This window comes from Gymnoscopelus microlampas (genome assembly GCF_963454915.1).
Source record: "Gymnoscopelus microlampas genome assembly, chromosome: 7".
In the NCBI taxonomy this organism is placed as follows: domain Eukaryota; kingdom Metazoa; phylum Chordata; class Actinopteri; order Myctophiformes; family Myctophidae; genus Gymnoscopelus; species Gymnoscopelus microlampas.
In genome coordinates this window covers 17,228,571-17,243,942 of record NC_139944.1, presented here as the reverse complement: position 1 = coordinate 17,243,942, position 15,372 = coordinate 17,228,571, and the positions used below count along the sequence as shown (strand labels likewise).

Below are 15,372 nucleotides of genomic sequence, written 5' to 3'. Positions count from 1 at the left end.
CGATAATCTAAATATGTTAAACACTTGCACCCCAGCATCCATGCTCTGGGGCATGGACGGATTCTGTTTTGTTCTTTACATGTGTAACCTACAGCAGTGGTTCTCAACCTGTGGGTCGGGATCCCCAGGGGGGTCTCCACATGATTTTTGGGGGGTCCCCTGACAGTGAAGTGACAATTTAAGGACTTTTATTAAGACCTTTTAATGCCTAAGAAAAAAGGTCATTACTACATCAAAAGTAATCAACACACTGATCTATAAAAACTGGTCAAACTGGCCAAATTGTCAAATAATATAAGAAAGAGGCAAAAAAATATAAAATAACCGATCTACAAGCTCACAATGCGGCGTTGTGAGCTTGTAGATCTGCTATTGTCACAATATTTATCTGTGGAACAGGGTCAAACAAAATGTTATGCCTCAACTCCTACATCCCAAGTGCTTGTCAGGGTGGGGGGGGGGGGTCCCCAGTTCAAAATGATGATTATTTTGGAGGTCACGGCCTGAAAAGGTTGAGAACCACTGCCCTACAGCACAATAGTTATTGTAACGCCGACTACCTTCTGTTGAGAATGGACCTCTGGTTCTCCATAATGCGCCCCTGCTCTGGGGGGAATATTAGCCAAAAATAGTAGCTCTACAAGCTCACAACGCGTCATAACGGGAAGCCTTGTGAGCTTGTAGTTCTACTATTTTTGGTGAAGAGATTTGTTGTAGACAGAAGAACGCGGTCTAAGGTTCAGTGTATGACGAAGGACAATTTCACGGTAAATTAAAATCTCTGCGATATATTTGTGAGCGTTTTTTTATCGCGATAAACGATAATGATTATCGTCCCCATTCCTACTCTCACTTAAACCCTTTTCAAAGGAAATCTGCAGACTTCCCCAAGACAAAAAATACAATAAATAAGAGATGAGCAGTTTAAATGGAGCTATTAATGCAGTTCAGTTCAGTGCTCGCTCATGGTGTGACATGGACCTTACACAGTGGTCGATAAAGTACTCAACCCGAGTATACTTGAGTCAAACTATAGAATACTCCTGGTTAAATATGCCTCAAGTTGACTTACAAGTGAAGGTTACTCAGTCAAATGTGTAACTTGATTTAAAGTACTGGAGTACTTGCTTTTAAAAATACTTTAGTATTCAAAAGTGCAAGCTTTTAAAACACTTAAGTATTCAAAAGTACAAATTTCAAAGTACAATTTTCTTTTTACTATCTAATTCAATGCATGGCTGTATTGAACATTCCAGAAAGGTAAAAAAAAATATCAAAGTGAAAATAGATGTACAAGCTCACAACGCATCGTGATGCGTTTGGCTATTTTCACTATATTTGTAATAGGGCTTAAGTGGTTAATTCATAATATGCCCTTTCCCTTCTTAGAAATATAGTGGGGTCAAAAGCACAATATTTGTATTTGAAATGTAGTGGAGTGAAAGTCATAAGTATCCAAAAAATACACATAAGACTCAAGTATCAACTACAGATACTCAAAATGTACTTTGTACAGTACTCAAGTAAATGTACTTTGTTACTGTCCACCTAGACCTTACAGTACACAGTCATATCACACAGTTGAAGCTGCAATCCCAGGATTCAAACCCACCATATTTCTACCACTCATCCGAGATGGAATCCCCATTTGGGACGTACGTGTCTGCCAGTATCACAATAATTTGAATCACTTTTTCCATATTTTATACATTGGCTATTAAAAAATAGCAAATATACAAGCTCACAGCGTGTCACTTTGTACGAGCTCGTTCGTACATCTGCTATTTTGACTTTTCTTTTTTATCTTGAAAGTATTGAAAATCTTGAATAATTTTTCTTTTTTTTTCTTTTTTACAAATCTTCTCACAATATTTTCAAAAGTTTGAGAACCACAGAGTCTAAATGTCTTAATGGAGAGATGTGAGACCACCTGCAACCACTGCTGATGTACTAGTTATATATTGTATTGACATACTTTACCATACAGGTACTTTAAAATAATGTTTTATTAACCCACTAAGACCTGAGGCCGATTCTACAAATGCCTTCTAAATCAGTAGTTCTTTCAAGATTTTTCTAAAATAGCAGATATACAAGCTTGCTGCGCGGCACGAAGTGACAGGCTGTGAGCTTGTATATCTGCTATTGTTGAATAGCCAACACAAAAATCTAAAATGACACATGATGCTTTCCCGGTTTTATTGGGTTAAATAAAATAAGTTCCGGATTGCAGCTTCAATTTAACCTGAAAGTTTCCAATTGTTTCCAATTTGTGTCATTTGTCAGCTTTTTACAGAAAAATAAATCGAACTTATTTTCACATTTTCTGCCGTTTTACAACTCGCGAGTTCTGTCCCTTTCTGAGAGAGTTCTATGAACAGTCGGTATTTCAAAGTGTGAGAAAGATGTTTGAGCAGCACTGACCTGAGAGTTCCATGAAGTCCGGCTTGTGACTAAATATCAGGTAGTTGTTGGCAATGAAGTGGAGCAGCCAGACATACAGCTGCTCTGCATTGTGGCACTGTGAAGCGATTTGCACAGAGAGCAATATATCATCACTGTCGGGTGGAAACCTCATATGTCCGAAAGCGTTCCTTTTTATTGATTACAATAAATATATATATATATATGGTGAAAATGGATGATCTGCAAGCTCAAAACGTGTCGCATCACGACGCGTTGTGAGCTTGTAGATCTGCTGTTTTCACTACTTTTAGTGCGACACTCTTGTAGGATGAAGTTGAGCATTTGAAATATGTTGAAAGTTGAAATATGGAGATACAAGGTTTCTGCCCGACAGCAACGATACTGTATGTAAGAGATAATGCACTGCAAAATCCGGACTGTTCATTTTATTCAGTTCTCTTGACTGTGAGATAAATGAACAAAGGATTTGACTGCGCTCAACGAGCTGTGCAGCTATCGAGAAATAACGCACAAAGCCGAGGTAATTAGCCTCCGCGTCGTGCAGACTTACTTTCCGATAAGCACTCGTTGATTATCCCTTACTCCATATCTTATCAGTTAGAGGGGCTATAAGTGATAGGTTTTTATTAAAATAAGTGTTTAATATCTCTACAGTGAGGTATTATTCCAATAGTAATCAATGCTATAGAGTGTGTGTTCAGTAACAGGGGTCTCCCCGTCTCTCCTGCTCTTTAATGAGCAGAAAATACGTTTTCAAGTCAGGATGTCAATTTTATCCAATGAGGAGAGAGAGAACTCAAACATGATACTGGATCAACAAGTGAATTTGGAAGTGATGAAACAAAAAAAAAAAACTGGAACACATTGAAGCTGGTAAATTATCCTCCTGTGGTTCTCTCTCCTGATTGAACGTCCCAAACTGAAAATGTATTTTTTACTGAAGAGATGGAGAGACCCCTGTTACTGCACAAACGATTACTATAGGAATAAGGGCCGGCCGATGGCATAAATTATGTTATGTATCCCCATCCCAAAACTGCCGTTATCAATTTCATGCAATTTCGTGCAAAGCTGATGCTTTTGTCTGCCAAGTCCACTAACGCCAGATAGTGATAACCAGGCATGTAACAAGCATGTTTAACCTTGATAAAAATGACAGCAATGTGAGCATGCAGCGTCCTGACAGACCTCCAGTACCTTTAATGTTACTAGTCTATAGTATGGACTGGAGACGTAGTAGTATTTTTTCCATGAGTTAATACCGGAATACTAGTTTTCAAAAATGTTTATATTTTTATATCAACAGATGTCTGTATTGTTTTCACAATGCGTTTACAGAACCTCGTAACTCTCTAGAATAACTACATAAAGCCTATAAAAACTCCTACTCCTACTCCGAGGTGAAGTCACCTGCAGAAGCCTGTCATAGTTGTTGTTTCGGCTAATTGAGAAACCTGTGACCATTCCCACCTCAAAAGATCACACTTCTTGGGAAAGCTTGGCCTTTCTTTCTTTCTGTGACGTCTGCTCCTGTTCATCTCTGGTGATTGGCAGATCAGCTTTCCAATGAAGATGCCTGCTCTAACACCTTCCTGGCGCCAGACAGACGGAACTAGCTCAAGCAGGGTGGAGGAGCTAATATGGGCAAGTAAATTGGCCATCACTCTGATGATGTGGTCAAGAAGAGGAGCAGTCATGTTTCGTCTGACATACTCTTCTACGGTTTCCGCAGGAGCAGGAAGAAAGGTCATGCTCACAGGCAATCAAGAAGTATGATCATCTGTTCTACAATGGTACCTGAATGTTCACAAGATTCTCAATTAGCCCGATCTCTTACTGTGACTGAGACAGACTGTGCCAGCCAGGTATATCAAATGAGGTGAAATATGTCTATAGTGGTGACAGGTGAGAATTATCTGTCTGGCTGCCATCCTTTTTATTCTATGGTAGTACGTGCGTGCGTGCATGATTTGGTGCATGCGCTGGGAGTGTTTTGAGGCCACAAACAAATCTTGCTTAGGGCCACCAAACTCCTAGGGCCGGCCCTGATATATAGAGCTTTAACAAAAACGTCTTCTTTTTTTTATAAACGTATAACTTACGTCCCCTTTTAATAGTATGACATTATGTCATTGCTGCAAATGAAAAGATTATGGTTACCATAAAAATACTCTGTGGATGACATTTTTGTGATAAATGGTGTGCACAGTTTAAGTTTATATACAGTCTAGAGAATTTAGATGAATTTAGTTGTGGATAAAGAAACCAGTAACCTCTTAATTTACAATCCATCGTGCAACAGTGTTGCATGCCTAAAATAGCTGATCTACAAATTCACAATGCGTCGCGTTGCATTATGAGCTTGTAGATTGGCTATTTTCGGAAAACACATCAGGCATTATCTTCTCTTCAGACTCAGCATCTCTCTCTTTCTCTCTCTCGCTCTCTCTCTTGCTCGCTCGCTCTCACTCACTTGCGCTCCCGTTCTTACTGACCTTTGCTCTGCGGAGCAGCCGGACCACACTGATTGCCGTGGACGCCAGCTCTCTACTGGGCATGCTCTGGAGGTAAGCGCACACACACACCTCGCACAGGTGTTGCAGCCGTTTCACCTGGTACATCTCGGCACAGACCAACACTGCCATGGCCTGGAGCACACTGGCTAGACACATACACACACACACAAACGCACACATAGATAGATGGCACAATCTGGTACAGTGGTTATCAAACATTTACATTTCAAGGACCCACAGGCCCCCCATAACTCAGAGTGTATACATTTGGTTCTATTTGTAACAGTTACACAGTACTTTGTACAGTTAGACCTGTAAGGGTCCATTTGGTTCCGAACTACCGTATCAATAATTCATACTTGAAAGACCACACACTCAGGGACTTGTCACATGCACATTTAAGTCTGTGATGCTAAACCATACATGAAATACACACTTTGCTTAAGCCTTTGGAGGGAGTGCACAAGCTGGCCATTTGTGTTGCCTACTGTCACACAGCCATACAAACAATGAACCACTTTCAACCTGGCATTCCTATCATTGTAGGCAATTCTTTTTGAACATTTCATAGAATAGATTAGAGCTTATAACGTGTTGCGGTGAGCTTGTAGATCAGCTATTTTTGAAAATATTTGAATATGGTTTAAGTGGTTAAACAGTCACTTTTTGACACCTATCTATATGGCCTTTCAACCCAAATCAGTCATATAATCGCATTATAATGTAGACTCCAGTTACTGCACTCCAGTGTAGCCACTGTCCCCATTCCCCATCAGCTGTCAGTCAGCATGCTCTGAGTCTGAACACTGCAGGACACTGATAGTGTCCACGCTGTCACTCAGTCATGTCATACGACAGGGTAGAGGAGAAGATGAAGGTGTGTATAGCGAGGAAGCTGGACACTATGGACAACCACTCTAATCCCCTTCACTTGGTAATGACAGATTCATTACATTACATTGCATTACATTACAGTCATTTAGCAGACGCTTTTATCCAAAGTGACTTACAATAAGTGCATTAATCTTCCCCTTGGGGACAACCAATAGATTGAGACAGTCCTTTGTGCCGCTAGCTATGAAGATGTATTATAATGAGGCACTCGATGGCCGTACGGCTAGTTCAATAGACTAAATGCTCGGAAAACAGTTCAGTACAGTACGGACACTATCTGACATGCTCACTGTGCGTTCTATTTTCTTTTACCTTGAACCATGCAAGCAAGCACTGCTGAGAGTGTATAGAGTTGTATATTGTATGTTGTTGTATATTTGATTTTTGCCAAGTATTGATGGTGTTGCATTGAATGTGATGTCTTTCTAATGCTGTATCTATAGTACAAAATAATTCTTGCTCTGTAATCTGTATCTTACTGCTGTGCTGTCTTTTGTGACTGAATTTCTCTTGTCTTGTACAGCTCAGATACGGCTGCAGCCTGATCTCAGTGGAGATCACAGGTCAAAGGTCCACTCGCTGCCATTCTGCATATTGGCTGTAGGGCAGTGGTTCTCAACCTGTGGGTCGGGACCCCCAGGGGTGTCCCCACTTGATCTTCGGGGGAGATGACAGTAAAACCTTTGAGGACTTTTAAGGCTAATACCTAAATAAAGAAAAAAAGAAACAAGAAAAAGTGCTCCTCGGAGCACAGGTCTCAGCCAGGTCAGGTAGGTTATTGTGGGCCTGAAATGTTGATGGAATATGAAAAATTGGACAGATCCGTCTTGATCACATGACTATAGAGATAATGTGTACCGATTATGTGCGTGATGTTGCCTGAAGGAGGAATATAATTTGTTTTTGTTGCAAAGATCAACCTGCTGGTGGCGCTATAACAGGCCAATGTGAAAAGGGTGGCATTCCTTCCAAGGCCTAGTGGGAATGTGTGTGCAAAGTTTCACGGCAATCGGACGTTGCATTCACGATTTGAGGCATTTAGTTCAAAACGAGCCACTAATGCAAACTTTAGATGCCAATCTTAGCCAATCAGGAAACTGATATATCTGGCTAATAGATAATGTGCACCGATTTGCGTGATGTTTGGACAAAATCTGTAGGAGTAAAAATCCTCCTGGTGGCACTATAACAGGTCGATCTGAAAACTTTGGGGCAGAGGTTCTGCTCTGGCATCCAGGGAGTTTGTGTGCACAGTTTCATGTTGATCGGGCCAGCGGTGCCGGAAATAACGCTGTTCACAGACAGACAAACGGACACACGAACGGACGGACAGTGTGCAAAGAATTGCGAGCTTGTAGATCGGCTATTTTTGCTATACTTTTGTGGGGCACTGTAGTATGATGAAGATTAATTTACATAAAAAAACAAAACATAAAAAGTTGAAATATGGATATCCAAGGTTTCTACCCATCAGTGGCGATATTTAACTTCTCTATTTGCACTAAGGCAGCTCCTCCTTTCACTTGCTATCAGTGGCTATGGTTGCTTGTGCTGGAATATCCTTGCATGACCTTGAGATTCCAGCCCTTATGTAACAGTGCAGCTGCGGCAGAGACTCTGGAGTTGTTGTCTTAGAAGCCAGAAATGGAGCTACTACATTTCTGAACACAAGCAATATTGTGCAACCAACCAATGTACAGTAAGTATAAACGGAACTCTCTTTGACCCTTTGAGAGGAAAATAGGACATTTGTTGAAATCATTTCAGCCAGACAGAAACCATAAATATGATGACTTGAAGCCAAGAATGGGTGGATATGTTAGTTACATAAGTTATCATCTTTCAAACACGAGTCTACTTTCACATGTTCTTATAATACAAGAGCAGCAGGCAATGTTGTGAGTCATATTTTCTTTAAATAAGAGTTACCATTGTAATCTTATATAATGTAGCGTCACAACGACCTCAAGAACAGATCATTTAATTTAGTATGAGTCATGCTGTTGTAGTGTATTGTCTGTAATTGTAAAGCTGACAATGTCTTCCTCTTAGCACGCACACACACGCGCGCGCGCACACACTGGTGACAAAGAAATGAGTGCTTTGCCAAATGTTTGTACTCAAGACTGATGAATGCCTAACAATTAAGCAACAACATTAAGGTTCAAAATTAAACATAATTCAAATGATTACCCTCCACATAGGGCAGTATTCAAATTAATGAACCTTGACTAAAATGCGTTATTTAGTATGATGAAGTTTGATAGACCTTTAAAGTGATTTCCCCCTCTGGCAACACTAAATACAGATGAAGCAGTAATGCAATGAGTCACTACTACAGGCTAATTTATACTCCCTAGTACGACGGTGTGCAACTTGGCAAATAGAACAGATCTACAAGCTAAAACATGTCCACACCACGCAATGGAGTATAAATTAAGCATTTAGCCTGACTGAATTAGTATTCAGTGCCGTTCCCTGTGCGCCTCCTGGGACTGGCGTTGGCAGCGTGTCTCAATAACACAGATGGTCGTTGGACTCTTCATCTAGCTGGTGTATTGTTTTAGTTGGACTTTTAGGGGTTTAGTGGTAGAAGCCAGGGTGACAGTATTGCTTCTCTCTAGTGTTTGACTGCTGATGTGGGGCTCATTTGTAAGGTCTGCAAACAGGGTGATGGAATCAATGGCAAGGAATTGTCACAGCAAAAAGGCAACTGTGGATGGTGTGATCAAATTCATGGCTGCTGTGGAGAGCTTTTATCTGGGGGGGCGCAAAGGCGCCAAAACACAGAGCAGGGAAAACAGCTAGTACCTTTTGACGGCTCAAAGAATGGCTGGATGAGGATGAGACTGTCTGGCAATCCCAGCGGGACTTTGACTCCTGTCTTGGCGCAGAAGCTACGAGTGTGCGGGTACTTTGATCATCTCTCAATCCCAGCGGTACAACCATTTTGTTTTCTGGGACAGATCCTCCAAAACAGTATTGTTACTTTATTTAGAGTTGTAATCAAATGCTATTTTGCTACAAGTGATATTTTTTTAAGGGTAAAACAAAAAGTGTATTGTTAAAAGGTTAAAGCAATGAGTAAAAAAACTATTATAGTAATAGTAATCATTGCTATAGAGTGTTTGTTCAATAACAGGGGTCTCTTTAATAAACATAAAATACATTTTCAGGTGGGACACCAATTTCATCCAATCGGGAGACACTTCAAATTTCACTTGTTTATCCTGTATCCTGAATGACTTCTCTCTCCTAAGTGGTTAAACTGATTTTGATGCTATCCTACTATAATTCTAGTAACCTCTGTCTGTAGTGGTTCTCCTCAGTGGCTGGACCAATTGCTCTGATTTTGCACACAGCCATTGGCTATTACCATCTGAACTTAACTGTGAAGCCCGTTTTTCAATTTCATCAAATCTCAGCTTCTTATTAGCGTTTATGTGTCAAACAATGTCGCCTCCCGGGTTGCCAGATCATATGCGCATATCCCCCCACGGATGCGTCCACCGGGTATGGTCTAGTATTCATTAATTTTGCTGGGGCCCCCCTGGGACCACTGACTTACAGCACCTTAATAAATACGGTTATGGGCACTCATTGTTGTCCTCGTTCTCCAGACGAGTGCACGGCAGCTTTATCCCTTATCAACGCATACAAAGATCACATCGACACTGTCGGGGAGAAACTCTTATCTCCATATTTTCTTTTTTTTCATAAATGAATGCCCTACTTCATACTACAGTGTCACACAAAAGTATCAAAAGTAGCAGATCTACAAGCCCAGAACACGTCACATCGCAACATGTTTGAGCTTGTAGGTATGCTATTTTTAATCCTGAAAAGTAACAGTTTTGGACATATGAGGTTTCCGCCTGACAGCGATGACATTCTTACTTACAGCCAGGCCCTGTGGGTGTCGTTACTGGAGGTGGATTTAATTACCACCACAGTCTACAAATGTGTACCACTGAGCTCCTCCAACTGGCAAAAAGACAATTCAACGCATTAACCACATTAACGACGGCCTTCCTATTTTGGGCATTTTATTATAGGCACAAACTTTTTATCCCCGCCAGGCCGCCTGAACGGCCGAAGGTGAGGGATTATGTTTTCGCTCCTGTGACCTGTGTCCATTCGTCTGTCTGTGAACAGCTAATCTCTGGCACCGTTGGACCGACCGGCGTGAAACTTTGCATGCACACTCCCACCAGGCCAACATGATTTTGTCTCTGGATTCCTTGGATCATGACGCAACTTCCCAAATAGGCCACGCCCATTTCCACCTGACAGGATATTTCGCCATTTTGCATCTTTAAAACACACTTGTGCTACTACTACTCCTACAGATTGTGTCCAAAACTCACACAAATGGGTACATGTTATCTCATTCTCATGTGATCATGTGAAGGTGTATCAGTCAGATTTAGCAGGTTCCATTCCAATTAACGCAGATGGCAGGACGTTTGAGCAGTGAGCACCTCAATGGTTGATAGGTTGGAACGGTGCGGGCATCACGCTGTGTGCGAGCGCTATGGCCATTATATCCAAAGCGCTCCTCAGCTCAAGAGGCGTTCTCTATGGTAAATGGTAAATGGTGCATTTATAATGCGCCTTTATCCAAGGCGCTTTAGAATGTGCATTACATTCACCCATTCACACACACTCTCATTCACCGACGGCGGAGGAAACCATGCAAGACACCATCCTGCTCATCGGGAGCAATTAGGGGTTCAGTGTCTTGCTCAAGGACACTTCGACACTATCTACCTCCTGAGCTACTACCGCCCTAATGATGGCAGTGGTCACTGGTCACAGTGTATGTATACAGTATGCTAATGTGTATAATGTATGTGAGTACTTTGCAGTAAACCCACCAGGGCAGCAGGTGTCAGTGTAGAGGTACTCCAGGAAGGAGAGGAACGTGTCAGAGGACACTCCGTGGATGGGCACCACTCGGCTGCGTGCCTCGGCATACTTCCCACTGAACATGGCGGCCATCACATCGCAGCGTGCCACCAGCACGGCCCGATGGGCTGGCAACACGCTCCCTGGAACACACATGATGCACACAAAATGATTTTTGTGTCAACAGGTGTTGGAGATATTAATGTCTGGGAACACTAGTTGTTGTTGGAATTGCACTAATCCAACTGAATTTTGGAAAACTGCATATATATTTGCAGTTTCTCTCCCTTAGAAGAATGGTAGAAGGTTTTCACATATGATTTTCTTAAAATTGGTATGTCGGGGATTAAGTGGTTAATGTCCATCTCTCTCTCTCTCTCTCTCTCTCTCTCTCTCTCTCTCTCTATCTCTCTCTCTCTCTCTCACTCATTTGCATGAATACTTGTACAATTTACAGTTTAACACAATCCTTATAAAGAAAGATTTCTATGTATATGATTGTTATGTATATAACCCATGTAATATTATTGCTATATTTCTAACTTGTCTGAGTAATATTCTCTATTCTTGAATTCAAATTCCTCATAATATGAGGAATATCATGTGAACATACTTGGCCAATAAACGTTTTTTTTGCCTCACCAGATTATGAAGCCAAACATCATTCGATTTGGTGAGTTACTGTACGAGAGAGAGCACCATTAATATTGGTGACACTATATGCTAAACCAAATTGCTGCTGTTGCCGTTGTAGTTAGTGACAGCTCTTGCCACAGTCCGTTAGGGACAGCTCTTAGAAAAACACTCACACTTGCACAAAATAGAGCCGGTGCTCAAAGACATAAGTGCCTGGTTTATCCTCCTGCAGGAAAAACACTGAGCACCTTGATCCTTACATTATTGACTGAGAAGGACATTTACTCATGGACTACTGGGATGTACGCTAGTAAATGTTTCACCATCAATAGATTGTATATTGCTAGTTATATTCACTGAGGATTTACTGTACATGTTTATCCATATTCCCACCTTTGTAGCTGGCTGACACATTATATTTATATGTATTTATAGCTCATACATCATGCTAACCTAGTCAGTCCAAGTGCAGACTGTGGCCAGGCCAGACTTTAAGTCTTGTATGTTTATCTTCGATTTATTTGTTTTTATCTTGCTACTTGTTTTATTTAAATTTTGTAGCTGTATATCTCTACTCTTGTATCTACCTGTGTCTGTCCTGTCCTGTCTCTGTGACTGAGTGCGTGCGTGCGTGCGTGCGCGTGTGTAACAGATGGACTTGCCTTGCACCATGAAGATGACATCAGAATAGAGAGGGGAATTGAAGAGGTTCACCAGAGTCTGGGGGCCAAGCTGAGCTGCTCGTGCACTGGGGGTATCCCTGGAGCCCTGTGCAAATACACACACACGCACACGCACGCACGCACGCGCACACACGCACACACGCACACACGCACACACACATATCAAGTAAAAAAGATGCCATCATTCACATGCAGACATGCGCACACACAGGGGAAAACACGAAAGGGTTAATCATTCCACCACTAGCTGTCGGATGCTTCCTGGCGCTGTTCCCATTCTTGTGCATTGTAAAAAAATCCTTCCCGTTTAATTTATCCTACTGTAAACTCTAGGAGTGTACAAACGGAACCCATTCAGGTTCCGTTTGTACACTCTCAGAGTTAAACGAACACCCCCCCGTTCCACACCTCCCCTCTGGAATACAAACAGTGTGTCTGCCAGTCACGCTCGGTGGTGGCCAAATCCTCTTTAGCCGCGTTGCCAAGAGGGCCACCACCATAGCACTGGCTAGTGCTGAAAACAGACTGCAAGCCGAGGGGCTGTTTCAAAGGCTTTGGCGTGGCCAACCCATTTATTCTTGGCATAATGCGTTTCAAAGACACTGTTATGCAAAGCATGCTGCAGGAGAACGCATGCATGTGAAATGAGGGGAGGCGGGGGGGGGATCTGCAGTGTTCGTTTAAACGCTTTTGAGTTAAATTAACCTATTAAGACCGGGAACGCATCTGTGTGTCATTTCAGATTTCTTTGGCTATCAAAAAATAGCAGATATACAATCTCATAGCGCGGCACCGAGTGCCGCGCTATGAGCTTGTAGATCTGCTATTTCTTTTTAAATCGTGAACTTTTGTGCAATTCTACACAAAACTGTTTTTCGAAAATATATATATATATATCAGTGGTTCTCAAACAATTTTCATGTCAAGGACCCCCAAAATGATATGTGTATTTGGCCGGGGACCCCCATCTCAAAATATTTTGTTCCAGGGACCCCAAGAAGCAAAGATTTTAATTTAAAAAAATCGCTTTAAGAAATATATATTCAAAGATTTGCACAAATGTTCACGATTTTTCAAAAAATAGCAGATATACAAGCTCATAGCGCGGCAGCCAAAGAAATCTTAAAACGACACAGATGTGTTTCCGGATTGAATGGGTTAACAATCAGTATTTGATTTGTCTAGGTGTGTGTGTGTGTGTGTGTGTGTGTGTGTGTGTGTGTGGGGGGGGGCGGGGGGGGGGGTCTGAGTGTGTGGAATGCATGAGTCTGTGTGTGCACACGTGGCATGGTACGTAACGTGGTTGCCTCACACAGTCCACAAACCAACGGTGCGCGTCACCGTATCACATTAACATCACTTGACCTTTCTCTGTCAAATGGAAGCGTAGAGGTGCAGCTCCTAGCGTAAGCGTGTTTGGCTCAATGCCGCCAGGGGAGTAACACTACAGCAAATCCTCAGTAAACACTGTCACTCGGTCCGGCCTCTGTTGTTGGATCAACTAAACTGAACTGACACAAAACCTGAAACTTCATCTGCTTTCAGGGATTGGGAGGATCAACTGGAGAGGTGCCTTTCCTGCCAGCAGCAACCATATCAAATCCTCCTGACTGGGTGAATTATGGATGTATGTACAGTATGTATTTATGTATGAATGTAGTGTACATACATTATGTACTGTGTGTCTACCTGTTGTGCATATGCTGTAGGCTATGTCAAACGTTTCATGTTGAAGTCTTTTTTTTTGTTGTTGCCATGTACACGTTTTGTTAATATTTCTCAGAGTTGAATCTATTCTTTTGCGTATAGTTTCCGTGATTGTGTATTTTTAGGGTACGGTTCTTCCATAAGCCATTTCTGGGCTTCTAACCTGTCTAGTCCGTGGCACAGTATTTGCTTATGTTTTTAAAGATGTCTTGCGCTAATAAATAAGTTCCAACTCAATGCTAAGGTGGCCCTGCTGTCTGTATGTGTCAGTTCCCCTGCACACTGCCTCAGGTCAAAGACCTAGTTCCATCCAGATGCGTTGGTTGTGCACGCACCATGCGCCGTGATGCCAGCGGCCTGTCACAAGCAACCATATCACACATCCACACCCATTAGGGCTGTGATTCTCAACCGTTATCATTTCAAGGACCCCGCCTGTTTGATATGCAGTAGGCCATGGACCCCCATTTGATAACCTTTTTGTGATACAATCTCTCTGACCCCAGTCTACACTGTAAATTCCTCAGTGTTTACTTAACTCTGAGAGTGTACAGATGGTAAGGGTCCATTTTGACCCCTGGTGGTCCCTGGACGCTAAGAAACAGTGCGTTAGGGTACGAACACATGTTTCCCTTTGAGCCATAATTATGCATTTCACAACATAACATTAGATATTGTAGCTGCCTTCCAGTGACATTTTCAGTGGCACCGTGTAATTATTTGAGCTTTGTATTGTGCTTGTGTTATGCTGACTATCCGTAACTAACATAGAGGGTATTAAGAGCGATAATTATGTAATTATGCTCATAATTAATAATGCATAGTTTACAAACAACAACTGGGTAAATTGTGGAATTCTGTTTGTAATGGTTTAAAATATTAAAATGTGTTCACGCTTTTCAAAAGCACGGTTTGACAAAGACTCAACATGGTTCACCGCAAACATACAGTATAATTAACATATTTTTTGCGATTTTGTAACCAGTTTTTAACCACTTCAGCCCTACGTATATACTTTGTTGCATTACGAACAGTGAAAATAGCCAACGTAGAAGCTCACAAGGCTACTCGACGCAACGAGTTGTGAGCTTGTAGATATCTATTTTTGAACATTCAGAAAGTCGATTAAAAAAAAAAGAAAATTGAAATGTGTTTAAATTATTTGAAAAAACACTGTATATATTTTGACATTTTTGGAAATGTTTGCCTATGATGACACCAGGTTGAATGTGGTAAAGGCTTATATATGTCTCGCTTGATGATGAGACACGTATTTCAGCTCAAAAGTTATTTCAGTTACCGGGGTGCCAATGTGCATTGACAATACTGTTGACTACTGTCAATGCTTGAACATTGGCACACCTAAATCTAACACACCCATTTTGAATGTGATTAGCTGCAGCACCCACTACACCCACAGCCACAACACTAGAGGGAGCAACAATGATCTGGTACTACCCACATTTAGAACAAACATTCTCATTCTACTACTCTGCCACCAAAGTATGGAATGCCCTGTATCACTGGTTTCTTTCAAAATGAGCCTGAAAAAACATCTATCAGGAAACCACAAGGGGAGGTAACTGTAAATTCCCATCGAA

The 15,372-nt window shown here is 41.6% G+C and overlaps 1 protein-coding gene across 1 annotated transcript in view; it reads right to left on the bottom strand.

The window, feature by feature from the left end:
• The window catches only part of rhobtb3 (Rho related BTB domain containing 3), a gene marked incomplete at its 3' end in the record, with an annotated part of 49,483 nt that overhangs the window by 3,180 nt on the left and 30,931 nt on the right, over window positions 1–15,372 (bottom strand). The window contains exons 9-12 of the mRNA XM_084062401.1: window positions 12,040–12,149; window positions 10,715–10,884; window positions 4,923–5,089; window positions 2,425–2,521 (exon numbers count right to left, since the gene is read on the bottom strand). Of these exons, the coding sequence (XP_083918527.1) occupies window positions 2,425–2,521; window positions 4,923–5,089; window positions 10,715–10,884; window positions 12,040–12,149 (544 nt within the window). The remainder of the gene's footprint in view (window positions 1–2,424; window positions 2,522–4,922; window positions 5,090–10,714; window positions 10,885–12,039; window positions 12,150–15,372) is intronic.